Consider the following 27816-nt stretch of genomic DNA (forward strand, 5'->3'; position numbering starts at 1 on the left):
AGGACGAGTTGGCTGCGTCGAAACGTCAATCAAGTTGTGGGCGGGGCTAAGTATTCATGAGAAAAACGCAAGCGGTCCGCAAAGTTTTCTGCCTGCGACACTGTCAAAGGTTGTGTGCGTGTCTGTGTGCACAGTTCCTGGTTTCCCTCCGTGCGCTGGTGGAGATAGGAGATAAGTGCGCCGGGACTGCCATTCAGGAAGTAAGTATGATGTTGTTGTTTGTTATGTTTGTACTGCTTGACGCTGTTTCCAGTTGCATGTATATTATATTATTAATGAAAAAGGATAATTGACAATATAGAGTAACAAAACTATTAATAAAAAAAAAATTTTAAAGCATGCGAGGGAAGGTTAGTTAAAGGACGTTATTATTCAGAGAAAATCTCCCGTATGCAACTATAACGTACAGACAGATATCGATATACCGTTTGTATCTCTTCCTCGGACAAATGGAAGGCTTAATACGATGTATCTTGACAGGATAGCTTACATACTGGTATGTGACAGATGACGGGTCTAAAACACCTCGCACCAAACTGTTAAAAAAGAGGTATATGGGGTACAAACACACACACCCACACACGCACACACTCATACACGCACGCACGCATCCATACACGCACGCACTCATACACGCACGCACTCACACACACGCACGCACCCACGCACACACACACACACACACACACACGCACACAAACAAACACAAACACACACACACACACACACACACTCATACACACACACACACACACACACACACACGCGCGCGCGCGCGCACGCACTCACCAACACACCCACACACACACACACACACACCCACACACACACACACACACACACCGCACACTACACACACTAACTTACACCTGCACGTAATCGCCTCTTTAATGTGGACAAAAAAACAGCAGTAGACAAACAGTCCAATGGAAAAAGAAATAGACGAACCGATAAACAATAAATTCCTGCAATGCATTCAGAGATTTTAAGGTGAACGTAACACGCGATAGAGACGAAGCAGTAAATAAACATAGGAGATCTTCTTTGAACCGGTTTGTGGTCTATGGAACACACACAAAGGGTGTTGAGCTCGCTCGGCAAAAATAGTTGATATCTATTCAATCGCTGCCAGTGTATTCACAGAAGGGACCCTTTTATGGGAAATGTTTTGTCGGGAGGTTCCTCAGAACAGTCCTGATTTGCAGTGTTTGTACCCGTGTGTGAGTTGTTTGTGTAAGGACGCATTGAGGTTTGTTTTCGTCTTTATTTCTGTAGGTAAAGGACTTGTGTGTGAGTGGGGGCGGATTAGGGGGGTGGTTACAGGGGTTCCGGTTCCCTCGGCTGTAAAATCAAAAACAAAAAACAAAAAAAACTGTTTGTGAATTTTGTTGTTTCTGTCTGTAAAGCCGGGGGAAGTGTTAATTGTTTAATCAGTATCATTTTTGTACAGTTTTAACTGCCACTCCTATGCGACATGTCTTTCTTCTAACCATACTATATGATGTCGGGAGCAGATATCATGGAAGATACATTGCCATTATTTAATACTAACTTTAAAAGAAATAATGAGTGGCTGCTGACACCAGTTGATCATGTTTAAAATCAAGGATAAGCCACAAATTGTTTTTAAGATAGCTACAATTCTTCAGCTTCTCCAGACTCCCCAACTTCTCCACCTCTACCGACCCCTGGACCCCAGATTGTAACCCCCCCCCCCCCCCCTCAGGCTTAACTGCTCCGCCCCTGGTGAGCGCTGCTAGTGCGCACACTTTGCCCCTCAGTTTTAATCGGTGACTTGAATACATTCTTGAAGTTTTCATTAAGTGCATACGGCTGCGTAAATTATTGCTCTGTCTAATCTTGCAGCAATTTAGCTGTCCGATGGATCGAGACATAAGAGGGTAAACCATAGGTCTGTCTGTGTGGTAATTTTAGTAGGCTATTTAAATGCAGGATATTGTTTACAATGCGGCTATCAATTTGTCTTCCTGTCTGATTTTACTTTTTGCAATAATTACTGCCGTTTGTTTTTAACATAACTCTCTCTCTCTCTCTCTCTCTCTCTCTCTCTCTCTCTCTCTCTCTCTCTCTCTCTCTCTCTCTCTCTCTCTCTCTCGATGCTCTCTCTCTCTCTCGCTCTATCTCTCTCTATCTCTCTCACTCTGTCTCTCTCTCTCTATCTCTATCTCTCTCTCTCACTCTGTCTCTCTCTCCCTCTCTCTCTCTCTCTATCTCTCTCCCCCTCTCTCTCTCTCTATCTCTCTCTCTATATATATAGATATACTAGATGATTACCCGCTTCGCCGGGTACCGGCTTTGCCGGGAAGAAGTAGAGGCGAATACCCGGCTTTGCCGGGTGAGTGGCGCACCGTACGCCGGCTTCGCCGGGTGAGTGGCGCACCGTACGCGATTGACGCCACACGAAGGAAGGGAGATAAACGCGCAAAACACTGGAGAAGATAAAGAAGAGTTACTGGGAATGGATGTACAGAAAAACCATAAAAACCAAAATCGGTTCAGCGCTGCGCGCTGAGAGCACGTGTTGAAAATTTTCATCGACCAGATTGTGTCCGGGGTCTACCTGAATATGGCCACCAAATTTGAAGCAGATCCATCGAGAACTTTGGCCGTGCATAGCGAACACACACAGACAGACACACACAAGCCAAATATAGATATAGATATATATCTCTCTCCCCCCCTCTCTCTCTCTCTCTCTCTCTCTCTCTCTCTCTCTCTCTCACTCCCACCTCTCCCTCTCTCTCTGTCTCTGTCTCTCTCTCTCTCACTCCCCCCCCCTCTCTCTCTCTCTCTCTCTCTCTCTCTCTCTCTCTCTCTCTCTCTCTCTCTCTCTCTCTCTCTCTCTCTCTCCCTCCCCAACCCTACCCCAACCCATCTCAAGTCTAACCAGCGATTCGATACCTTCCCTAAAACTGACACCAAAAACACTCTAATCTCACAGGCACAATCCTGCGCACAAGATGGCCACCGCAAGGTCGTGTTCGACCTCCGGGCCTCTGGGAACAGGGCTGTTGTTGTGCTGCCTACTGCTGCTGTGTTGCCCACTGAGCCACGCTGCCTCCAAGGACAAGAGGTTCAAGCACCACGTGGACGAGGCAGAGGAGGAGAGCGGGGAGAAGTTCCAGCTCCACAGTGAAGGCACGCTGGCTGAGATCGTCGACCTGGATGCTTTGCCCGAAGTCAAGGTAATTTGTAGTGATAGATCGTCGACCTGGATGCTTTGGCCAAAGTCAAGGCAGTGAGTACTGATAGATCGTCGACCTGGATGCCATGCCTCAAGTCAAGGTATTGTGTACTGATAGATCGTCGACCTGGATGCCATGCCTCAAGTCAAGACAGTGTGTACTGATAGATCGTAGACCTGGATGCCATGCCTCAAGTCAAGGTAGTGTGTACTGATAGATCGTCGACCTGGATGCCATGCCTCAAGTCAATGCAGTGTGTAGTGATAGATCGTCGACCTGGATGCCATGCCTCAAGTCATGGTAATGTGTAGTGATAGATCGTCGACCTGGATGCCATGCCTCAAGTCAAGGTAGTGTGTACTGATAGATCGTCGACCTGGATGCCATGCCTCAAGTCAAGGCAGTGTGTACTGATAGATCGTAGACCTGGATGCCATGCCTCAAGTAAAGGTAGTGTGTACTGATAGATCGTAGACCTGGATGCCATGCCTCAAGTCAAGGTAGTGTGTACTGATAGATCGTCGACCTGGATGCCATGCCTCAAGTCAAGGTAGTGTGTACTGATAGATCGTCGACCTGGATGCCATGCCTCAAGTCAAGGTCGTGTGTACTGATAGATCGTCGACCTGGATGCCATGCCTCAAGTCAAGCAGGGATCGCGTTTACGCACGATTTTTGCGTATTTGACGCATTTTAAAAGTCGCTGACGCGTTTTTTTCGCCGCGCCGCGTAAGCCATACGCAAAAATATTGTAACTTTTTCTTGTCTTCACGCAGCGCTTTTGCTCTGACTTAATAATCACCCGATCCTGAAACTGACTATAGGGCTCGAGAAGTGACGACACACATGAAATCTGCGCGTCAAAACTAAAGTCCGTTTCTTTTTGCATCGAAGTATCGCAAACGAACGTAACGAGGGTATTACCAGATAATGTCTTGTCGGATAATGAAACAGACATTAGCTGCTCTCCCATCTCGCGCTTCCAAAAGGCGGAAAGTGTGTCTAGTCGTATTAGAGCGGGAAACAAACTCGCAAGGCCCGAAGGTTGGAGACAGCAGGGGTGTTATTCGACAGGCGTGCGCGGAGTTCGACAGGAAAGCTCGCCGTGTTTAGGTAAGGAGTGTCTTTAAGTCTTTTGTGCGTGTTTTGTTTGTGTCTGTACGTGTTTTCGTAGTACGCAAAAATATTGGTCCGTGACGCGTTCTTTTCGTTTCGTTGCGTATGACTTACGCGTTTTTTAAAAAGCTAGCGCGATCCCTGGTCAAGGTAGTGAGTACTGATAGATCGTCGACCTGGATGCCATGCCTCAAGTCAAGGTATTGTGTACTGATAGATCGTCGACCTGGATGCCATGCCTCAAGTCAAGGCAGTGTGTACTGATAGATCGTAGACCTGGATGCCATGCCTCAAGTAAAGGTAGTGTGTACTGATAGATCGTAGACCTGGATGACATGCCTCAAGTCAAGGTAGTGTGTACTGATAGATCGTCGACCTGGATGCCATGCCTCAAGTCAAGGTAGTGTGTACTGATAGATCGTCGACCTGGATGCCATGCCTCAAGTCAAGGTAGTGTGTACTGATAGATCGTCGACCTGGATGCCATGCCTCAAGTCATGGTAATGTGTAGTGATAGATCGTCGACCTGGATGCCATGCCTCAAGTCAAGGTAAAGTGAAGTAATAACAAAAGCTCATTTAACACCAACAGGCTGACTGCTCTCTGGTCAGAGCGGGACTGCAGAATTGATTGTGTTAAACTCAAGAATGGTAATGTTATGGAACGTTTTGTTGTGGACAAAACAAACCATTCAGTAGAACTTCGATGCACAACGGACACATAATAACGGCGGTAGATCACTTATCTCTGAGTGTTGCTTAGGGTAAGAGTTGCAGGAAGTAAGGAATGTAAACAAGACATCCGTGATAAATGTTAAAATGAGAGATGTTCAGAGCTGATTGTATCGCGTGTTAGCCATGTTGTAATTGTAAATGTGTATTGTTTATACCTTTTTGCTTGTTATCGTTTTATATGCTCTTCTTGTACAACGATTCTATGTAACCAAAACTGGAGAAAACAAAACATTTGTAAACCAAACCAGAGACACTCATGCACCAAATCAAATGTACTGTTTACGAGAATTTCGTATATTCAACATATGATGTACATCTTCACAGCGGGTGGCGTGTGCGGGCGACAGACTGATGTTGCTGATGACGGACACCTCGCTGGCTGGCGGGTGGCGGGTGGACCAGGTGGTGCTGGGGGGACCACAGTGGGGGTGTAACGCCACCCGACAACACCCCCAGGGTACGGGCATCTACGTCAAGATCGCCTCCATCTTCTTCCCCCTAGAGGGGCAGGTCACAATACATCACGTGCCGGCCGGGTGAGCAATAGAATTAGTAGCTTAGTTGGAAGCGTACTGGGCACGAAGCAAAAATGGGTCCCACCCAACTGAGCGGGAACCAACTCTCAGTTTTAACCAATCTGACCCCGCTTCTGCGTGCAACCTAGTTGGGTGGGACCCAGTTTCGCTTTTGTGCAACTCAGCCCTGGCCATGTAATCCTCTGTTAACGGGTTCGAGTCTTTCACTCCAGTGGTCGTCAAGTATTCATGTCCTATTGTATGACAAGTAGTAACATGTTCATTATGTCACTCCAGTGGTCGTCAAGTATTCATGTCCTATTGTATGACAAGTAGTAACATGTTCATTATGTCACTGAAAAACGAACACGAACACTGGTCTATAAAATATCCCCACAAAATTAATGTGCGTACTAAACAGAAAGTAATTATGCATTGTTAGTGCGTAGTCTCGTCTCATGAGGCGATGCTCCATGCGTCCTGTGTCAGTCTGTGGTTGTGTGTAGTCTCGTCTCGTGAGGCGATGCTCCATGCGCCCTGTGTCAGTGTGTGGTTGTGTGTAGTCTCGTCTCGTGAGGCGATGCTCCATGCGCCCTGTGTCAGTGTGTGGTTGTGCGTAGTCTCGTCTCGTGAGGCGATGCTCCATGCGTCCTGTGTCAGTCTGTGGTTGTGCTGCAGTGCCTTGTGTGACCGTAGAGCCCGATTCTGAATCGCAAATATCTAGCAAAACACTATCACCACTTCTATCTTTTTAGAATATTTATGTTGCATCTCCCAGAATTGCTGATTTCTTTTCCTCGCGCTTTCATCCTAGTCTTTCCTTTTGGTTGCCCGTATGTTCTTCCTCCCCCCTCCCCACCCCCACCCCCACCCCTGTAGATTCCTCTGTTTTGCTATAGTACTCATCTCCACCCCAAGAATGTACGTGTATGTTCTCCTGGTTAATTCCTGTCAAGTCCAACATCATGGTCCATGGGGATTTGTGTAATATTGTAATGTTTTGGTCACGTAATATAAGCTTATTTGCTTCAGTTCGTGTCCTCGTTGTAGACTGCTAATTGTAACATGTCATGTATTTTGAATACAATGTATTTCAAACCAACACCACTTCAATCTGTCGCCCAGCCCTTTCGACATGCTGGAGGAGGCCAACATCTACTTTCACTACGAGCCGGGCAGGACGGTCGGCAAGCACGACCCGCGCCGAGCCGCCATCTTGGAGAAGAAGACACGCTTCAGGCGCGCGCTGCCCAACCTCGTGTCCAACGTCCTCAACAACATCGACTGGCACGTCAACACCACCACCACCATCCCCTTCAACATCGGGGGACAGCGAAACAGGTACGACGAGAGCTATTTCGAACTTCTGCATAACAGTCTTTTTGAGAAACTCACATTTTGAGAATGTACAGTTTTAAGAATCTTGTTGTGCAGAACTGCCATTTTGAGAAAGTGTGAATTTTAGGCTGCAAGACATTCGGTGCTAAAGCTCTCAGAACACAGAACAGACTTACAAATTGATGGGGCTACCATAACTTTAGATTTTATTTTTTTTTAAGAACACACATTGTAAAACTGGTTCTTTAAAAGGGCATAGTCTGGGTCATGTCTTAATTATGTTGAAGACATAATTAATTGAATATATATATATACAGTTTCATCAATATATCATATTAATTGCCTCATAAATGATTTTGTCAGTGGAAAATTGTGAGGAGAAAGATGTCCACTTCAAAGCAATGCAATCAAGACAATTAGGTCAACAACGTGTGACGAATATTGATTGATATATTATCATTTTTCGATTCATTGATTGATTAATTTATTTTATTGTGCACGATTTATATATATTTTGAAAAAGTGTTGATGTTATATTAAGAATGTAAAGTAAGACACGTTCGTTATGAATGTAAAATAAGGCACCCCCGTTTGTAAGCCCTAATATCTCAGAAGAAAAGCTGATTCCCACTTAAAAAAAATTAACAAATAAAATAAAAAAACATGTGACGAGATCTTCATTTCTTATTTATTTTATACTTATTTAAGAATATCAGTATGCAATTTAGCTGTTTTTAAAACAAAATCGCTTCAAATTTTCTCCCCAGAACAAACACTTTTTTGCTATACCATGGAAAAAAGCAAACACATTATTGCAAGCAGTCGTCACTCTGGACATCGTAGCGTCACTTCCACAGGAAACAAATGTGTTTCGAGAATGACGTTTGTCTCGGTGACCTTGTCATCATGAGCAGTGGTAAATGAAGTTCCTGCACTACTTTAGTTTGTCACGACCTCATTGACATGATATATGCACGTGTTAGCATATGGTTTATTTATGACATGAGTGGTCTCTCTCGCATATGCCGGACAAACTCTGATAATGAAGCTTTGTTTTCTCACACTAGCTCTGCAAGTGACAACGATACAGCAGCTGACAGCGACACCTCCACAAACACAACGGAACCTTTGACCTTGGCCTTGCACAAGACGTGGGGTGACGTCAACCTGACCGTGACCCGGGGTCAAAGTGCAGAGGGCGTGGATGACGACTTTGTGTTGTTCCTGGACAAGCTGGACGGTGACAGCGAGCTGTCCTACACCTTGTGAGCACCAGGCTTTTCATAGAGGATTACTGTGATTGCTGAAGTTATGCTCTGATACTATTTTTATCTTACAATTTTGACTACATGGCAGATTCTAATTATAATGATGATATATCATATATGATTGTTTTTTACAATGAAGAAATTCTTCTCTGATTTTAGTCAGTAACGGCAGTAAAGGGCAGTTACAAAGCAATGCCACGATCGAACTACTTTAAAGCTACTGTTCATTGTGTTCTACATTCAGAGCGCTTACTTCGTTCCGTTGTTGATCTTTTGAACCCCCGTTTCAGTGACTTGGTCATAAAGAACATTGACGGACAGCCCCAGATTGTGCAGTACGTCAACCAGGTATGCTTCAGTATTTAACACTTTCGTCCTAATCATTGTCATCTGTGTCTCCGATATATCACTGTTAAATATTCTGCCTCCATGAATTAGCCGTCGGCTGCCAAGCAACCACAATCTCTGTTTCCTTTGGAAAATGATATATGCTACGACAAACAACTTAAATATTAAATGTAAATGCTATTTTGACCAATGGCAAGTCACGGTTGGCCGACGCGTAGCCTAGACCTTGACCGGGACAGAAGCCAACGTTAGAACCCCTTTTGCTTGTCATCTCTTCTGTCCTTCCTTCTGTCCACAGTTTGACCTTCAGTCCACACTGGAAGCGGACGCCACGGTCAGTTTCAAAGAAGAGCTGGGCGCCACCTTCAACGTGACCCTTGACCAGTCACCCAGCGAGGAAATCCTCAAGGTGCCCGTGGCGAAGACAGTGGGTCTGCCACCCGTGTTTCTGCGGGTGACGTACACGGCTCTGAGCGCCGCCACAGTGTCTGCCTATAGTGCGGGGAAGGCCACGCTCCGGACAGCCTTCAATGCTACTGGCTTCGTCACTGCGTGTGAGTGTTGATTCTGTGTAGTCGTGTGATGATGAGCTATTAGGCAAAAAAAAAATTCTGTTTCTGGTCACCCGACCAACCCTAAATTTTGGCGCCGACCCTAAACTTTTTTTTTCCAAACTCAAAAATTTTTCCCATTTGTCCAACCTCAAGATGTAAGATGTCTCAAGTCTTCTTTTCTGTTTCATCATGGAAATATCAGACCAGGTAAACAAAGAAAAACATGTCATACTCTTTCAGTCTTTGTCTATATTTTCTCAGGACAAAGAACAAATGTTTATTTTGAATGTTTTATGTATGTTATTATTACGGACACAAACGCTCAGCAATGTAATTTCTCTTTTAGAGATTAATAAAGTTATTGTATTGTATTGTATTGTATTGTATTGTCACAGATTTGTAAATGTGTTGAGTGTCTTGTCTCTATGTATAGTGAATCCAGTCTCTTTGCGCGATTTTTAAAGTTAGTTTTATTGGTCTACATTTGGGGGGGGAAAAAAAATCCCTACCTACCTACCCTATTTTTTTTAGCCATGTTACCAGAAACAGACAAATTTTTCTTTTTTGGCCTTTGATTGCCTTCAATGCTACTGGCATCGTCACTGCTTGTGAATGTTGATTCTTTGTAGTCGTGTGATAATGAGCTACAGTATTAGGCTGCCTTCAATGCTACTGGCATCGTCACTGCTTGTGAATGTTGATTCTTTGTAGTCGTGTGATAATGAGCTACAGTATTAGACTGCCTTCAATGCTACTGGCATCGTCACTGCTTGTGAGTGTTGATTCTGTGTAGTCGTGTGATGATGAGCCATTAGACTGCCTTCAATGCTACTGGCTTCGTCACTGCTTGTGAGTGTTGATTCTTTGTAGTCGTGTGATGATGAGCCATTAGACTGCTTGTCAAAACGGTGTTTTGAAGGCCACGCTCCGGACAGCCTTCAATGCCAAGGGCGGATCCAGGATCTTAAGGAAGGGGGGGCACACCCAAACGTTTTTGAATTGAGGGCGCGAAGCGCCCGAACATGCCAGGAGGGGTCCGGGGACATGCCCCCCCCCCCCCGGAATTTGTTTTTCAAGGAAGCAAAATGCTTGAGCTCAGAAACTGTCATTTAATCATCTCTCTCTCTCTCTCTCTCTCTCTCTCTCTCTCTCTCTCTCTCTCTCTCTATCTCTCTTTCTCGCTCTCTCTCTCTATTTTTTCCCTGAATGGGGGGGGGGGGGGCCGGGCCCCCTTCGCCCCCCCCCCCCCCCCATTAAATCCGCTACTGGCTTCGTCACTGCTTGTGAGTGTTGATTCTTTGTAGTCGTGTGATCATCAGCTATTAGACTGCTTGTCATGCGAGTTTACAGTCAAAGACGGTGTTTTGAAGGCCGCGCTCCGGACAGCCTTCAATGCTACTGGCTTCCTCACTGCGTGTGAGTGGACGTGTTGCTTATGGTTTAAACAACATTGTATTCAAAAATACATAACATGCAACAATTAATAGTAAGCAACTAGAGCGCGAAGTCATCATATCAAAAGCATATTTGACGAGACCCAAACGACATCACAACATATTACACACATAGTCATGATGGTGGACACGACAATAATAAATCAGGAAGGACAAATCGAGGGGGGAGGGGGGGGGAGTGATACAAAAGCAAAACAGAGGAATCTAAATTAGACGGACATTGACTGTGCCAGATTGTGCAGTACGCCAACCAGATATGCTTCAGTATTTAACACTTTCGTCCTCATAATTGTCACCTGTTTGTCCGATTCTACACTGTCAAATGTTTTGCCTCCATGAATTAGCAGTCGCCTGCCAGCAATTAAAATCTCTGTATCCTTTCTGGAACGATATTTTATTTAGATATAACATGTAAGTTGTCTCCTCTTGTTGCTTCTGATTCTTTGTAGGTGTGTCACGAAGACCTAAAAGACTGCTTGTCTTGCACACGATAAGGATCTCAAAGTTCATAGCAAAACTCTCAAGACTTGGAGAACATGAACACACGCACGAGAGACGCATGTAGGGGTACAAAGGATAGCGCCGTACTGTATGGTGATATAAGCCAGATGAATAAGAATATTGAAACTTTATGTAATGGAAATTACATTCATTTTTTTTACAGCTCAGAAATACGACCCCGTAACCAAGGCCGGAAGTGATGTGACGTCACGTGAATGGACGATTGACCCCTGGGAACAGTCGTTGCGAAGTCCGTACAGGACACACGTCGACTTCAGCATCTATCAAAAGGTAGTCCTTCTTCTTCTTCTCTTTCTTCTTCTTCTTCTTCTTCTTCTTCTTCTTCTTCTTCTTCTTCTTCTTTTTCTTCTGCGTTCATGGGCTTAAACTGCCACGTACACTCGAGTTTTTTGCAGTCACGTTCTCACCGCCGTGAAAAAAGTGCCACAGATCAACTGAAATAATGGATATATATTTTTTCAACAGTTGGAACGGACTTTGGGCGTTTTGTCGAATGTCGTCGCCAAACGATATCACTGATTGGTCTGGTTTTGTTCTACTTTATAATCTGTGTGAAATGGGGAGAATGCATTTCGGGGTAACCAATATCCAGCAGCAACAACAACACTTCGTTGTGAACCTTCGTATGAATACAAGTTACCTTTGAGATGTTGTTTCGGTCAGTTACAATCCTGACGCAGTGTTTGCATGTCATGGTTTTGAGCAATGCAGCTTTGTGTGATGGGAACGACTTGAATTTTGTTTTGCAAATAGTAATGAGGCAAAGCTGGTGTAGCCGACACAGGCAATCGAGTGCTAGTAGTCCTATTTATTCGGAAGTGAAAACGAAGTTTGTCTGTCAGTAAATAAAAAGTTCTTGTATTATTTTGTATCATTTGTTTCGTGCTATTGTATGTTGTAGTTGACCTTCACGTCTGCGGTGTCTTGGCATTATCACGACGTGGACATAGAGTTGTCTCCTCCTGTTGAAATCACGTGAGTTTGGAATTCTTTTTCTAATTACAATTAACTTTTCTCATCCTGTAAGATACCTTACAATCAGCGTGTGAACGGCCAGTTCATAAACGCTGTGTTTGGTTAATTTTGTTTTCTAAAGATTTAAATTCTCCATTACTTGTGTCTTTGTCTTCACTTCCTCTTATGTTTTTGCCCCTGACAGCCTGAAAATAAATCCCCAAGGGTTTCACATGTCAATAATGGGGAAAACCAAAAGTACTGACACACTGTGAGCACGACGAGAAGCGGGACTCTGACACTGCAGCGTTTGAATAACGAAACCGTTTGCCTCTTCACATTTCTCAAATTAATAGGGGAAGTTACTGAGCGCTTCCAAGTGAACTATTAGCGGTTGGTCTAAATGACAACACACCGATTGTCCGTTGGTCGTATTGACGTCAAATTTGCCAGCATTCTTTTTTTCAAAATTTGCTTGTTTGGAGCTATTGACAGACGGTCCACCAAGACGTTCCTGGGACCCTGCCTTTTGTGTGCAAGGTGTCTAGATCGTACAGGCCGCAGCGACGCACAGTTTGGGGAGATCCTGGTTTCCTACATAGTTGCAGCGACGCACAGTTTGGGGAGATCCTGGTTTCCTACATAGTTGCAGCGACGCACAGTTTGGGGAGATCCTGGTTTCCTACATAGTTGCAGCGACGCACAGTTTGGGGAGATCCTGGTTTCCTACATAGTTGCAGCGACGCACAGTTTGGGGATGGGGAGATCATGGTTTCCTACATAGTTGCAGCGACGCACAGTTTGGGGAGATCCTGGTTTCCTACATAGTTGCAGCGACGCACAGTTTGGGGAGATCCTGGTTTCCTACAGAGTTTCTGTTGAATTTTGTTTCAGTGTCCGTCCAGAAGTGCACCTGAGGTCGACGACTCCCGGCGTGTCGCGGTGCGTGCAGAGCGCCATGACAGTCGACACGCACGTGCACACCGGAAAGGCTGACTTCACCGCTGTGGCCTTTGGGCTGCATCTCTGGTACGACACTGTCACATCAATGTGTCAGATATTGATCCTTACCAGGACTGTTGGATGTGCTGTAAATAACCAAGCAAACTAGCAAGCTAGCAAACAAACAAACAAACTAACAATTATACAAACGAACGAAGTGATTAAAGGAAGAGAAAGGAATTCAGCAGATTACGGCTGCCCGCACATGTAAATGTTATATTCTCAACTTTTTCAAATTCATTTTTTTCAAACACTTCTAAGTTTATATTAAAAGATTACCGTAATGTTTCATTTTGTTAGCATTAAAGTTGTTGGTTAGCGCTGTAGATTGTGTTTCCCACAGACTTTGCTGACGGAGGCGGCTATCAATCCCCGCGCAAGAGGTTAAAATGATTGGTTTGGATATTAAGTTTTGGTGATGAATCTGCACACTTGCCACCAAAGATTCAATTTTTGTTTCATTTTGTATGTTATTTTCTTTTTATCATTTTTGGGAAATGTAATGCTTGCTAAACATTCTGACAAGCTCTTTTGATGGATTTGACAGGAATGTGGCCCTGCAGCCTGCTATGACTCGCGACCTTCACCTTATTGACGAAGACCTGGGTCATGGCTGCGACGCCAAATGTCACGGTCCAAGTGACGTGATCACTGAGCCGCTGAACAAAACTCAACAGGTTACTCCCTTCAGCAGAAACGACCTCAGTTTTCTAAGGTATATTTGCTAGTGCCAACATTATATAAAGTAGTGACTTGTTCTTGGAGTGTTCTCATATCTAAATATATCACTGAACTGGATTCCGATTGACAGAGTTCATTCATTCCACTCAGTCCTGCTGTTTGTGAAAACTGACGAAAATAAACAACCATCCGTAAATGAATATTTTAGCCGTCTTATGTTTCTTTCTTGGCCAGACTAAGACACATTTATAAAGCAGCGACACACCAAACACAAAATCTGATTCACCTCAAGCAGTTTTATTTCATACGAGTGTCTGTGTTTCTTTCGGCCGTTTCCGTGGTGCTCAATGCCTGACAGTGTGCATTCGGTTCGTATTGTGTAAAGTGTATCTTTTAAAAAGTTATTATTTGATATGAACCCCGGACTTGTTCCTTCTATTCAACAGTCTACGTCCGTTTTCTGGACACGATGTGGTGTTCCGGGACAACACAGCCAGCGCCACCTGGTGTTCTACTTCAGGAGACCCTTGCTACAACTGTTCCCAGCATGCAACGGACACACCTGCCATGCGCACTTGCGCTGCAAGATTAATGACGTCACGAATGGCTGCTGCGATGACGTTGCTCGCCGACTACGTCAGAGTGGAATGGCCTGAGAGTGAGTCCACATCCTGATTGATTCTCTTTGCCTCCCTCTCTTTTTACGTCTGCCAAACCCTGTAAATTAACCTGAGACCAAACTTGCTTATTATATCGACGCATTGTATACGTCTAATTGTTTTTGTGTTTGGCTCTGTAAATCGTCGGCATACTGAACGTGCATAACATACCGAAGGACTAACATCACGTTTAACCATGTACGTTTATCTTTTATTTTCAGAGAAGCTGATGGCGGTGGAGGCGTGGGATGAACCGACCTCTGTCAACCCCACCGGTGTCCACGACAACGACTCTCTGTATAAAGTAGGTCGTGCTGCCACTCTCACCCTCGCCAACGACCTCAACCTCGAAGATAATCTTGAAAATATGACCTTGACCAGGCTCGGGCAACTCGCAGTGTGTGCTGGCTTTGACCTTGTGCAGCAAGTGGGCAACGAGAGCAGGGTGAAGGTCGCGGTGGCTGAGGATGGGTGGTCGCCAGGAGACGAGGAGGAGGAGGAGCGAGCGACCATGTTCTGGGAGGGGATGGACACTGTGGGTGAGGATGTAGCTGTGTGTGTGTGTGTGTGTGTGTGTGTGTGTGTGTGTGTGTGTGTGTGTGTGTGTGTGTGTGTGTGTTTGTGTGTGTACGGCGCTCCCCAACTGTTTATCTCTTTTTCCTGCATACGTGTATTTATGTTTCCTTGCCCTGAGACTTTCGCTGTGAACATGGGATCTTTATCCTGTGCATGCGTGCAAAAGGTGGTCTTCGGAAACCGAGGAGAGTCTGCGCAGAAATGACTCTGGGAAATAAATCCCTCGCCGAACGTGGGAGTTGAACCCACACCGATAGGGACAACTGGTTTCAAGCCAGTGCCGATACCGACTGATCCATCTTTCCGCACATTTAGCCATTGTACTTATTCGAATTCTGTTTGTCTATTTATTTAACACCACTGCTAAAATATGATCACACCTATCAGCCACAAAGCCTCGTGTAACTATACTATGTGCAGATGTGAGCGCTCTGTCCGGCAAGTGTTCCTCAGCCCCTCACTTCACAGCGGGGGACAGCTGGCCGCAACAAACAGGTGGCCCGACACACAGGTGTGGCCCTGTGGAGCGACCCTTGCATAGAGGGGACAGAAGTCACATGCACACGTAAGATGAATACGTTTGTGTGTGTTCTTTTATGGTTGTGTGTGATTGTTCGCTGTTGTTGTTGTTGTTGTTGTTTTTTCTTGGGGGGTGGGGGGGTATTTTTGATGCCATAAGTGCAATAAGGTGACATAGCAAACAATTAATTAGTCTATTTAAAATTGCAATGCATCTTGAAGATGTTTGTCTTATCAAATGACGAGGGCTGTGTCTGCTCTCAAACTTGATATCCACATCGCATCCGTGTTAACAGTGAAGTGACCACCTTACTTACACCAACTAACTATCCTCATACCAGTGTGTGGGGAATGGGGGGAGGCTTCAAGCTCATTCTATGGAGGTGTGATTAAACTATCCCATGCATCTTGTGTGAGAGGAACTATGGTGTCCTTTTTCTATTGAGAGTTTGTGTCTTCCTCGAATGATCGTCTTATCTAATCCTTCAGGAAACGTGTTTTCTAAATGTAGCACATCATAATGTGTTGCTGTTGCCCTTAGACTCATCCAGTGGAATCGCACCGACTCTTCCATAACCTTTGACCCGGAAGGTCAAAGTTCAGCGTGGTGCGGCCATCCCAGCAGGCCATGCCGAGACCAGTGCTCTTCACCTTCTGACGACCTTGAACCCTGGAACTGGTGCAGTACCCGGATGATGACCCCTCGTCTCGCAATCCGCCTGAGGAAACTGCAGAAACTGGCGGAGATAAAAGGGATAGGTATTATACAATAGTTTTGACGTGGTCTGTAATAAGCTTTTGTGAGTTTATATTCAGATGTATTGTGGATCGTTCGGTAATTCGAAAATACAACATTATTTTCAAACATAAGTCATTATCATTCATCCCTCTAATAATGACAAAGTCTCAGCAAATAAAATGCAATTTTTTTCTCTCTGTCTTTCTTTCAGAAGGGGAAGTTTCTTTTGTTGATTTTTTGGTACTGTTTAGGCGGCAGTTCATTTGGTTTTTTAAATCAGAACGTGGCATAAACGCCTGATAAAGTAGCAAGCAGTAAAAATTGATACGCCTGAGATGCTCCAATTTTAGACATGTTGTTGTTGATTAAGTGTTGTGTTGCAGGCATTCGGGTCATGCAGGCTTTCACAGAGACCACTGAGAGCACACAATACGCCACGTCTTTGTACCACGAAGGAAGGTGAGCGCTTAGATTATTCTAAGAAACAAAGGGACGTAAGCGCCCTGAATGTACACGACATGCCCAACAAGGGTAATTGAAAGTTATGCAGAACCAATCTCCTCGCACCTGCGAGAATAACAAGCATTGAAATGAAATGTTTAATTTTTGTGTGCGTGTTGTTTTGTATATATGTTACAGTTAATCTGTGAAACCAGGGAATACGTGTATTAACTAGTTAATACATGAATTAACTGACGGGAAAAAACCAGTTAATTCATGTATTACCTAAAATAGTTTAGTTAATACACGTATTCCCTGGTTTCACAGATTAACCGTAACATATACACAATGAATGCCATGTAATTTTGAGCGTGGTGTATATGAATATGTTTTAATTCCTAGTTTACAATAGTGTGTGTTTTGTAAACATTTTTGTTCACCATTCATTGTCACCAGTGCATCGGAACCGTACTCGACAAAATAAGTCTTCTGTATAATCTGCTATAGATCCGAAGCTGCAAAACCAGCCGATAAGGTATCCAGCTTTGCAGGAGGCATGGTGTGGTGTTAATTGTAATGATAGCTCTTGATTCTGTATTCTGCGATGAACCAGAAGCTCTGACACCAGTCAATTGTGTTTCCAGCACTGTTTGAAACCCTGTTGAGCTCCTTAGCAGTGCGAACGATGGTTAGGTATTATTTGTTATTGTCTCTTCAGCTGGTATCGCTATTCCAGACCGATGGTTAGGTATTATTTGTTATTGTCTCTTCAGCTGGTATCGCTATTCCAGACCGATGGTTAGGTATTATTTGTTATTGTCTCTTCAGCTGGTATCGCTATTCCAGACCGATGGTTAGATATTATTTGTTATTGTCTCTTCAGCTGGTATCGCTATTCCAGACCGATGGTTAGATATTATTTGTTATTGTCTCTTCAGCTGGTATCGCTATTCCAGACCGATGGTTAGATATTATTTGTTATTGTCTCTTCAGCTGGTATCGCTATTCCAGACCGATGGTTAGATATTATTTGTTATTGTCTCTTCAGCTGGTATCGCTATTCCAGACCGATGGTTAGATATTATTTGTTATTGTCTCTTCAGCTGGTATCGCTATTCCAGACCGATGGTTAGATATTATTTGTTATTGTCTCTTCAGCTGGTATCGCTATTCCAGACCGATGGTTAGGTATTATTTGTTATTGTCTCTTCAGCTGGTATCGCTATTCCAGACCGATGCAAATGTGTTTCCTTTCTCAGTTCAGTGCTAAAGAATTCAGTTGTCTCCAGTCCTGACTGATATCTTTTTTTGCCACTTTTTCCAAGAGCGGTGAAGCTGTCAACGACCCCCGCGGGCCGAGAGGGAGACCTGGCGAGTCTGGCGGTGTGTGCAGGCTTTGACTTTGTTTCCTTCAGTAGCGCCACCTATGTCGAAGCCTTCGTCAAGGCGCAGACTGGATACCAGACCATCATGACCAGCTACATTGAGGGTGTGTGTGTGTGTGTGTGTGTGTGGGTGTGTGTGTGTGTGTGTGTACGTGTGTGTGTATGTGTGTGTGTGTGTGTACGTGTGTGAGTGTGTGTGTGTGTGTGTGTACGTGTGTGTATGTGTGTGTGTGTGTGTATGTGTGTGAGTGTGTATGTGTGTGTGTGTGTGTGTGTGTATGTGTGTGAGTGTGTGTACGTGTGTGTGTGTGTGTGTGTGTGTGTACGTGTGTGTGTGTGTGTGTGTGTGTGTGTGTGTGTGTGTGTGTGTGTGTGTGTATGTGTGTACTCGTGTGTGTGTGTACGTGTGTGTGTGTGTGTGTGTGTACGTGTGTGTGTGTGTGTGTGTGTGTGTACGTGTGTGTGTGTGTGTGTGTGTGTGTGTGTGTGTGTGTGTACGTGTGTGTGTGTATGTGTGTGTGTGTGTGTGTGTGTGTGTGTGTGTACGTGTGTGTGTGTGTGTGTGTGTGTGTGTGTACGTGTGTGTGTGTGTGTGTGTGTGTGTGTACGTGTGTGTGTGTGTGTGTGTGTGTGTGTGTGTGTGTGGGAGTGTTCGTGTGTGTGTGTGTGTGTGTGTGTGTGTGTGTGTGTACGTGTGTGTGTGTGTGTGTGTGTGTGTGTGTGTGTGTGTGTGTGTGTGTGTGTATGTGTGTGTGGGTGTGTACGTGTGTGTGTGTGTGTGTGCGTACGTGTGCGTACGTGTGTGTGTGTGTGTGTGTGTGTGTGTGTGTGTGTGGAGGCCTTTGTCAAAGCGCAGACTGGATACCAGACCATCATGACCAGCTACATCGAGGGTGTGTCTTGAGCTTAAGTTACTGACCTTGTCACGTCCAGGTGCACTGAGCCCCTAGGACTTTCAGGCATACCTCCGGCAACTATCCGTTTGAAAAAAAACCAAGTTTCATCGACTTTCATTTAAAGGGTCAAAAACTACAATTTCTTTACGAATTAATTTTGAGAATTGACTAGGCAGGAAAGCGTGGCCCTAGCTCGAGCAGGCTCGCATCAGGTCTTGCACTTGAATTTATTACATCAAAAGCCTGTATGTCAGTGTATAAATCGAGAGGGATAATTCTTTCTGCCAAGGTTTAAACCGCCTGATGTAAGACTAATACCATTTTCTCTAAGCTATCAGATGGCCAATGTGAAAACAGATGTTTCCTTCGGGCAACATGCCACTCAAACGTAACAAACCTCATTTTTGAGAACCATCTGAAAACACTAAAACTGTTTGTTTGATTACATGTCCCAATAGATTTTCTTTGGTTTAAACAAAACATACATTTTATTCATATTTATATGCATGACAAAACAGCAACATTATTCAAAAGGAGTACAATGTATAACAAGCTGATAAGCGCTCACATAATCCTCCTTAACTAGGTATGGCAGGATGTGAACTTCAAAACTTCTTAGAAGTTACAGAATATACATAAAGACAGAAGGAGTTAAAAATAAACAAAAAATCAATCAAACCAGACAGTATAAAAAAAACTAACCATTTCGTATTAAAAACAAAATGAGCGAGTATCAGTATATGTGTAACATAAAAAAAAACTGACTGCGTGAACCTCTAACAAACTAGAGAGTGCATATAACGATTCTCATCAACAATGATGTGTGTGACCAAGGTCCGGCGCGGGCCGAAGTGTACCCGGTGGGGACAGACGACGAGGAGTACAGCTACCCGCGCCACCTGGTGGACGAGAGTGTTGTCCCCTTGTTGCTGGATGGCGGCTTCCCCCCCGACACCCTCCTCTCGGAGCACGTGCGTCTGCGCGACGTCATGTCGTCTGACAGGCGCTACTTCCGGCTGGACCCCTCTCTGCTGGAATGCATCGAACTGGCCCAGGAAGACTTCTCGGGGAGGATTGAGGTAGGAGGTGATCGAGGCATGAGCACCAACAAAAAAGAAATGTTAGATAAAGACACGTTTCTTTTTTGACAAAACAGGACTTCCTTAAAGGCAGAGTAAGCCTCCCGTAAACCATCACAGATACAGTCAGGCTTTTACACACAGTACAAACACCCTTTCATTTAAACACTCACCAATTGAGAACATCCTAGGTGCCCTCCGTAAAGAGCGAACAATTTTCAAAGAATTTATTTTTGCGTGGTTTATCTTACCCCTGAGCCATCGTGAACCCGTGTGATCCAGTTTTCCTTTTTCACAATGCAGTCGTCAGTTAGTCATGAATGCGACTCGATGTGAGCTTATCTACAATAGCACGTTTTTTATGCACGAAACAACGGCTGTGGTTCACAAGAACTCTAGCGATGGCTTTTGACTGTTGAGAGGAACGGCGATTTGCACTGATAAACCGTCTGCTACGACCCTTGCGTGACCCTGCTTCCGGGCTTTTCTTTTTTTTAAACTTTCACAACTTCGAATTGTTCTGATCTTGTCTTGATGAAAAACGAATTCTTTTATGATTAAAGAATGTTTGTGTAACAAGCTGTCAATTTATTATTTAGATTTTAAAAGTTAGGTCTAGCGCAAAAACGAGGCGCCGTTGTTGTTAACGAACAAGTCTACGAAAATAAGATCTTTGAAAATGTCTCACGCTCGACAGAAAGCAGCCAGGATGTTCCCGTTCGGTGAGCGTTCAAATGGAAGTATGCTTGTACTGTATTTAGACGCTCGGGGAGCTCTGTGGTGGTTTACGGGAGGCTTACTGTGCCTTTAAGTTCAGCGACCCATAAATGGACGAAAAAACAAATAATTATGAAATGGAGAGAGAACAAAAGTAAAATACTCAACTGAGTGAGTGTTTGATGTCTGTCAAGATGGTTAGTCGACAAAGTCCGTCGTTTGCGAATAACTATGTTGCCAGGTATCGATCGTAATTACTAATGTCATTTGTCTTCACCAGATGATCCCAGACTCGGTGTACCGGACGCGTTCAGCCAACGTGCGGGAGAACATCGACCTGCGTCACCCCCAGGAGCTGTGGCGCTTCCAGACCGGGCAGGCCGTGGAGGTGCGACCCGCGGACACCACGTCCCCTGAACGCCTCCTGGCACTCGCCACAAGGTGGGCACAGTTTAACAAAAACTCGAAACATTCAGGATATATTTGCTATTGTTTCGTAGTCATCTCATCTACCTGTGTTGTGTTTGTCTACTTCGTCAAGATATAGTTCGTGTACATTTTGTGAAGCTGAAGTAGTATTTGGTTGTGGTCTGAACGACTAGACATACATTTTGGGGAATGTGTCAGTTTTGTGGTCTGAATGACTGGACATACAATTACATTTCGGGGCATGTGTCAGTCTTGTGACTCATCCTGACAGGTGTGTGGATTCGCAGTGTATGACAGGTCCCCGCATAGCACTGCTCTACAAAGCAAAGGGTTTCTACTTGCACCCAGAAGTTACTTATGCTAATGAGAATCACACTAGCTGTAATGCCAGCTGCCACCCTATGTCTTTCAGCTGCACCGCTTACACATTATTAACCTACATCTGGCACCTTTATTTTATGATTTGTTTTTCCTCTGCAGCATTCTGAGAGAATGTCCAGCTCTGATCAGACTTCAGATGCGAGCTGTGGGCCTGGGTTGTCATGACGACCGGATCTACCTTGACTTCCGGCCTCTGATTCCAGGCCACGAGCGTGTCTACGTCATGGTGTGGGAAGAGGGCGACACCGGGTACTGTGATGACGTCAGAATGCTGCAGAAAAACATGATTGAAGGTACTCGGATACAGTTCATTTTATGGTAATATCGTAGCTGTGTTCATGTGTGAATGAACTCTGCCTGCCTACGGTTAGATTATTCTTTAGATAATGCTAATTACAGCTTGACATTACTTCATACCACAATAGCCAGCTTGTATCTCTTACAGCGCAATATGTTCAATCAGCATGAACACGAATTTAATAAATCTTTCTAACGTTCTTAAGTACGGAGAAATATACAGTCAACAGATCGAAAGAAAGCAAGCAAGCCCAAAAGAACGAAACCAGAAAGCAAGGGCGTATCCCCAAGAAACTGTGAATTAGATTTTTGTTACTAGATCAGCTTTGACAGTTGACCAGTTTTGCGTGTGTGTATTCATACATAAAGCGTGAACCATTTCCTGCATCTGCCCAGGTGGCCCGGTGGTGCAGTCAGTGCCCGAGATCTCGTGCAAAGACAGACGACTCGACCCGGGCCTGGAGTTCCTCGCCTTTCAGATGGGACAGAAAAGGTTGTTATGCAGTTTTCTCGTCTGTCCGGTCACTGTGGCGAAAGCGTTAAGCTCGGAATTATAAAGCAAAATGACTTGTCCAGTTTTAACATGTATTGCATGCATTTCTACTGAGATTCAACCGATTCAAAATACAAATAGCAAAAACAGATGTACGTTATCTCTAATTTTCCAAAGCATATCCTTCAAGCAAATTGTGCAAACGGTCTGGGATTTCCAGTACTGAGAGTGCTCGACAGTGTCTGCACAACCTCCCGACCGTTCACCGCATCCATGAAAAGGACAAGCAACCAGAAACACCACCAAGTCTGAGAAATAAAGGGCAGTAAGCGCTCTAAATGTATGCGACGTGTGCAATAGAGTAAGACAAGCAACCAGAAACACCACCAAGTCTGAGAAATAAAGGGCAGTGAGCGCTCTCAATGTATGCGACGTGTGCAATAGAGTAAGACAAGCAACCAGAAACACCACCAAGTCTGAGAAATAAAGGGCAGTAAGCGCTCTAAATGTATGCGACGTGTGCAATAGAGTAAGACAAGCAACCAGAAACACCACCAAGTCTGAGAAATAAAGGGCAGTAAGCGCTCTAAATGTATGCGACGTGTGCAATAGAGTAAGACAAGCAACCAGAAACACCACCAAGTCTGAGAAATAAAGGGCAGTAAGCGCTCTCAATGTATGCGACGTGTGCAATAGAGTAAGACAAGCAACCAGAAACACTGTCACCAAGTCTGAGAAATAAAGGGCAGTAAGCGCTCTAAATGTATGCGACGTGTGCAATAGAGTAAGACAAGCAACCAGAAACACCACCAAGTCTGAGAAATAAAGGGCAGTAAGCGCTCTAAATGTATGCGACGTGTGCAATAGAGTAAGTCAGAGGTGTGTGGAACCAATCTCATGCAAAGAGATCAGAACGAGTTTTTTCATGTGCCCCGAGTATGGCTCCGCATGAATCTCACTTACTCTTATGAAAATGTCGTATGCATGTGGAGCGCGGGTTGCGTCCCCTCGTGTCCCAAATCTTAAAATAGCCCTCCTGTTTAAGATTACCACCAAGTCTGTAAGAGAAAAAGCCGTATCATCTTACAGCACCGTTATATTACTTCCCTTTATTTTTCAGACCATAACAAAGTGCTCTGCCTAATTGTGTTAAAGATGTCCACGAAATATGTAAGAAAATAAGCCGTATTATCTAACACCGTTACATGTCAATGTTGAACGTGTTCCGCTTGCAGCCACTGCCACGTGGAGGACCAGGCCGAGTTCTGTCGTCACAGCCAGGAGGCACGGGAGAAGGCGGGTGACGCGTTACAGAAACTGCTGACGTCAGCCGCGGGTCATGGCCGTCTGCCTCGCTTTGAACTGATCCATGAAATCAGGGCGTGTCTGGTCGACATTTGTGGCGGATGTGCTGGTGTTGGTGAGTTAGATTTTTCTCTCTACACAAACGCGCGTTTAAGTTTGTGTTTGTTTGATCTGAAGCTATACAATGTGGCTTTCTATTTTTGACGAACTTTACTTCGTGATTCAGTTTGTTGTTGCTGGTTGTTTAAGCATCATTAAGAACGAACACTAGTCATGTAAAGTGCTGTTCACATGGCAGACTTGCAAACAACTGTTGCCCAACTTTCAAGCATTTTTTGTCGGCGGCAAGTCAAATCAAAATCGCTGCCCATGTGAACAGCACGAACGCGAAAACTACCTTTAAGCGGCGATTCTCCCCAGACTAAGCCTTTCGGGATTGTCCGGTCGTCCTCGTTGTTTTCCGGAGAAGGGAAGGCTAGAGCTAACCAATCAGTAAGCGCGATAAGAAAAGTCTGGACAAAATCGCTGACGAGTCACTGACGAGTCCAGTAGTGCTCAACTGAGTTTTGGAGTCGCTGACGAGTCTGGCCCAAATCGTTTCTAACTCGCTAGGGCTGTTCACATCAGGCAGACTTTTCGCCGATTCGGCCTCAACGACTCAGGAAAGATTTTTAAACGACTAAAGTTGGCCAAAAGTTGGTTTCAAGTCTGCCATGTGAACAGCACTTAAGACTGCATTTTACAAAACCAGGCCACCGCTGTACGCATTGTTCCAGCAACGCAGATAAATGATTAAACCGAGTTTAATTTTTAGAGCTTCTTGTAAAACAGTTACACTTCTTTGCAAATTCGTTTAATGACTTCTGGGGTTTTGTCTAGGCTTCATCTTTTTTTTTAAGCGGTTGTTGTTTTCTTAGCATAAATTGCGTAAGATTTTTTAATTGAATAATTCTGTTTAGGTCTTCGAGGAACTTCCAATAGTGTTGCAATATGTTTTCATATTTAAAATAATATCTTATGTAAGACCAAACATAACATAACATTATGATCAGCAAAAAGTTGACATATTCCCCAGGCTCGGTGTTTGACGACAAGGTGCGGGCGTGTTCCCGCCTGGTGCACAAGTACGTGGAGCGCGCGGCCAGCCCCTTCCCTGACCTGAGGAACGTCACCACCTTCTTCAACACGGACACCGAACTGTCCACTGTCCAGGCCCTGGCCTGCAAGGACGGCAATGTCTGTGTGGAGGACACTCCGGTCTATTCTCTCTTTGGTGAGTCAGTGGGACACTCCGGTCTATTCACTCTTTGGTGAGTCAGAGACACTCCGGTCTATTCACTCTTTGGTGAGTCAGAGACACTCCGGTCTATTCACTCTTTGGTGAGTCAGTCAGACACTCCGGTCTATTCACTCTTTGGTGAGTCAGTGGGACACTCCTGTCTATTCACTCTTTGGTGAGTCAGTGGGACACTTTGGTCTATTCACTCTTTGGTGAGTCAGTGGGACACTCCGGTCTATTCACTCTTTGGTGAGTTTGTGAAACACTCCGGTCTATTCACTCTTTGGTGAGTCAGTGAAACACTCCGGTCTATTCACTCTTTGGTGAGTCAGTGAAACACTCCGGTCTATTCTCTCTTTGGTGAGTCAGAGACACACTCCGATCTATTCACTCTTTGGTGAGTCAGTGGGACACTCCAGTCTATTCTCTCTTTGGTGAGTCAGTGGGACACTCCGGTCTATTCACTCTTTGGTGAGTCAATAAGTTATTTGGAGTGAATGATTGTACTGGCGACAGTATATGTGTGTGAGGGACACTCCTGCTTCTTCACTCTTGATGAATTTGCAAGAATGTTTATCAAGATAAAAGTTCAGAGAAGCGTATGGCCAACCTCTTGAATATAGCATCTTTGAATATCATTCAAGGGCAGACCCAGCAGTGGTTCCAGGTTGTTCAAAGTACAGACAACACAATACGATATTACCATTTTGTTTCCAGTGCCCACAGTGACTGCCCGTTACTACCCGAACCCCAAGAAGTCCCTTGAGAGGGCGCTGTTCTCTGCTGACATCAACCCCACCCCGCTGCTCGAGCTGGTTGCCCAGGAGATGGCCTTCAGGGCCAAGGGCAAGGTCACCGTCTACATCGAGGCTGAGAAGGACACGTATGCCCTGAGGAACGTCTTGAAGGTCAGGCATTGTTAAGTGTGGGGTGTGTGTGTGTGTGTGTGTGTGTGTGTGTGTGTTTCTGCGTGCGTACGTGTGTGTGTGTGAGTGTATGAGAGTGTGTGTGAGTGTATGTGTGTGTGTGTGCGTGCGTGCGTGAGTGTGTGTGTGTGTGTGTGTCTGTGCGTGTGTGCGTGCGTGCGTGCGTGCATCCGTGCGTGCGTGCTTGAGTGTGGGTGTGTTTGTGTGTTGTGCATGTTGGTAGCGTTATCTTTAATGGTCTTCAGAGGATGATGATGAGGATGGGGATGAGGATGATGATGATGAGTTGACTCGGTTGCAGCTTTTCTCGAGCCTTACTTCAATCTTTTTAAAATAAAATAAAATGAAATACTTTGATTGTGTGGTAAACTATTTTTTAACACTCAGCGACAGTCGTTGTTGTTGCTGTTGTTGTCTTCTTCTTTTTTTCTGTTTTAGACACAATGAACTCACTGACCACTGGGGCGGGGATATAGCTCAGTTGGTAGCGCGCTGGATTTGTATTCAATTGGCCGCTGTCAGCGTGAGTTCGATCCCAGGTTCGGCGGAAATTTATTTCACAGAGTCAACTTTGTGTGCAGATTCTCTTCGGTGTCCGAACCTCCCCCCGTGTACACTACATTGGGTGTGCACGTTAAAGATCCCACGATTGACAAAAGGGTCTTTCCTGGCAAAATTGCTTAGGCACAGTTAATAATTGTCTACCTATACCCGTGTGGCTTGGAATAATAGGCCGTGAAAGGTAAATATGCGCCGAAATGGCTGCAATCTACTGGCCGTATAAAATTCCATCTCACACGGCATCACTGCAGAGCGCCTAGAACTGTACCCACGGAATATGCGCGATATAAGACTCATTGATTGATTGATTGATTGACCATCGTGCTCCAAGCCACACACGAAAGAAAAAAAAAAGAAAATAAAATAAAATAATAATAATTGTAGTAGCAAACCTGCATGCAACTGAGGTTAAAAAAAAAAATTAAAAAAAACTCACTGACCATCTTCATTTCTCCATGCAGGTTCTGTTCGTGTACAACAAGAACGTCACGCTGATAGAGTTCCAAGTGGCGGCCGGTATCGACTCGGACCTCGTGACGTCATCAATCCAACGGAAGCTGGAGGCGTGGTCCGGAGTGGCCTGTCCTCGCTTCTCGCGTTTCGCCTTGACCCCCTTCACTATGATTACCATGGAAACAGAGCGACACCGTCGCAGCGCCGAGCGAAGCATCCCCCGGAACAAGGTCAAGTCCCGCATCTACAACTGGGAGCGAGAGTGGCTCGATAAAATGTTCTAGGACAAACTGTTCTGAGATTTCTGTGTTGGACAATGACTTGTGTGATTTTCTGTACCCATCTATTGTACATATTTGTTTTCTCTCCCCAAAATCCTCCACTCCTTCAACTCCCTCTCTGCGTTTTTGTTTTATTAAGCTTGAGTTTTCATACCTATTTTTGCCTTGTACTTTTGCCTGTGATGTTGGATGCGTATCAATTTCTTTTTATTCAAAGTGTGATATATTTCCTACCGCCTGTTTTCTTTGTTCCTTTACTGTGCTCATGTACTTGCATATTTGTTCGATGTATCGGGGTTTTTTCACCACCTGTTTCCCATGTTCCTTCTTTCATGTTTATGGTTAATGGTCGTACAACGTTAACCTCAGAAGAATATCTTCCTTATCTTCTTTGTAGCTGCTGAAAAAATGCAGTTCTAAGTGTTACGGAATGGTAATTTAGTGTTTGCGTGAAAGTTAAGCGTTTATTTGATGGTTTTGTTTTATATGGGTTTGAGTTAACAGTGACCTATTAACCAAAAAGGGAACAAAAATTGCTTTTTGTGTGAAATGTACGTAAATATTGAAAAATTTTACATGAGTGAATAGTACAAGTTAAGTCAAATGAAAAACGTTTCTGTTTTTATGCATATCAGTTACATACAAACGATTTGTAGAGGATTTCACATGGGAAAAGATTATTCCTGAAATAAAGTAAACATGAACCAT

At 44.6% G+C, this 27816-nt stretch overlaps 1 protein-coding gene across 2 annotated transcripts; it reads left to right on the plus strand.

Annotated features, from left to right (window-relative positions):
- Positions 1 to 63: 63 nt before the first annotated feature.
- Positions 64 to 27816, plus strand: LOC138975262 (uncharacterized). 2 transcript variants are annotated; one of them, XM_070347914.1, is made up of 25 exons: positions 64 to 200; positions 2963 to 3206; positions 5381 to 5592; positions 6697 to 6912; positions 7977 to 8174; positions 8468 to 8525; positions 8824 to 9079; positions 11198 to 11325; positions 11957 to 12030; positions 12904 to 13038; positions 13559 to 13726; positions 14139 to 14350; positions 14573 to 14890; positions 15348 to 15492; positions 15988 to 16205; positions 16569 to 16644; positions 17952 to 18115; positions 19742 to 19986; positions 20984 to 21144; positions 21613 to 21806; positions 22207 to 22303; positions 23539 to 23723; positions 24684 to 24881; positions 25605 to 25795; positions 26836 to 27816. In XM_070347914.1, exons 2-25 carry the CDS (start codon positions 2982 to 2984, stop codon positions 27109 to 27111), a joined length of 4350 nt encoding a protein of 1449 aa, XP_070204015.1. In that variant the 5' UTR covers positions 64 to 200; positions 2963 to 2981; the 3' UTR covers positions 27112 to 27816. The 2 variants fall into 2 exon arrangements, with proteins under 2 accessions (XP_070204015.1, XP_070204016.1); XM_070347915.1 differs by lacking the exons at positions 64 to 200; positions 2963 to 3206 and adding an exon at positions 4844 to 4872.

This window comes from Littorina saxatilis, linkage group LG9, assembly GCF_037325665.1.
Source record: "Littorina saxatilis isolate snail1 linkage group LG9, US_GU_Lsax_2.0, whole genome shotgun sequence".
Taxonomy (NCBI): domain Eukaryota; kingdom Metazoa; phylum Mollusca; class Gastropoda; order Littorinimorpha; family Littorinidae; genus Littorina; species Littorina saxatilis.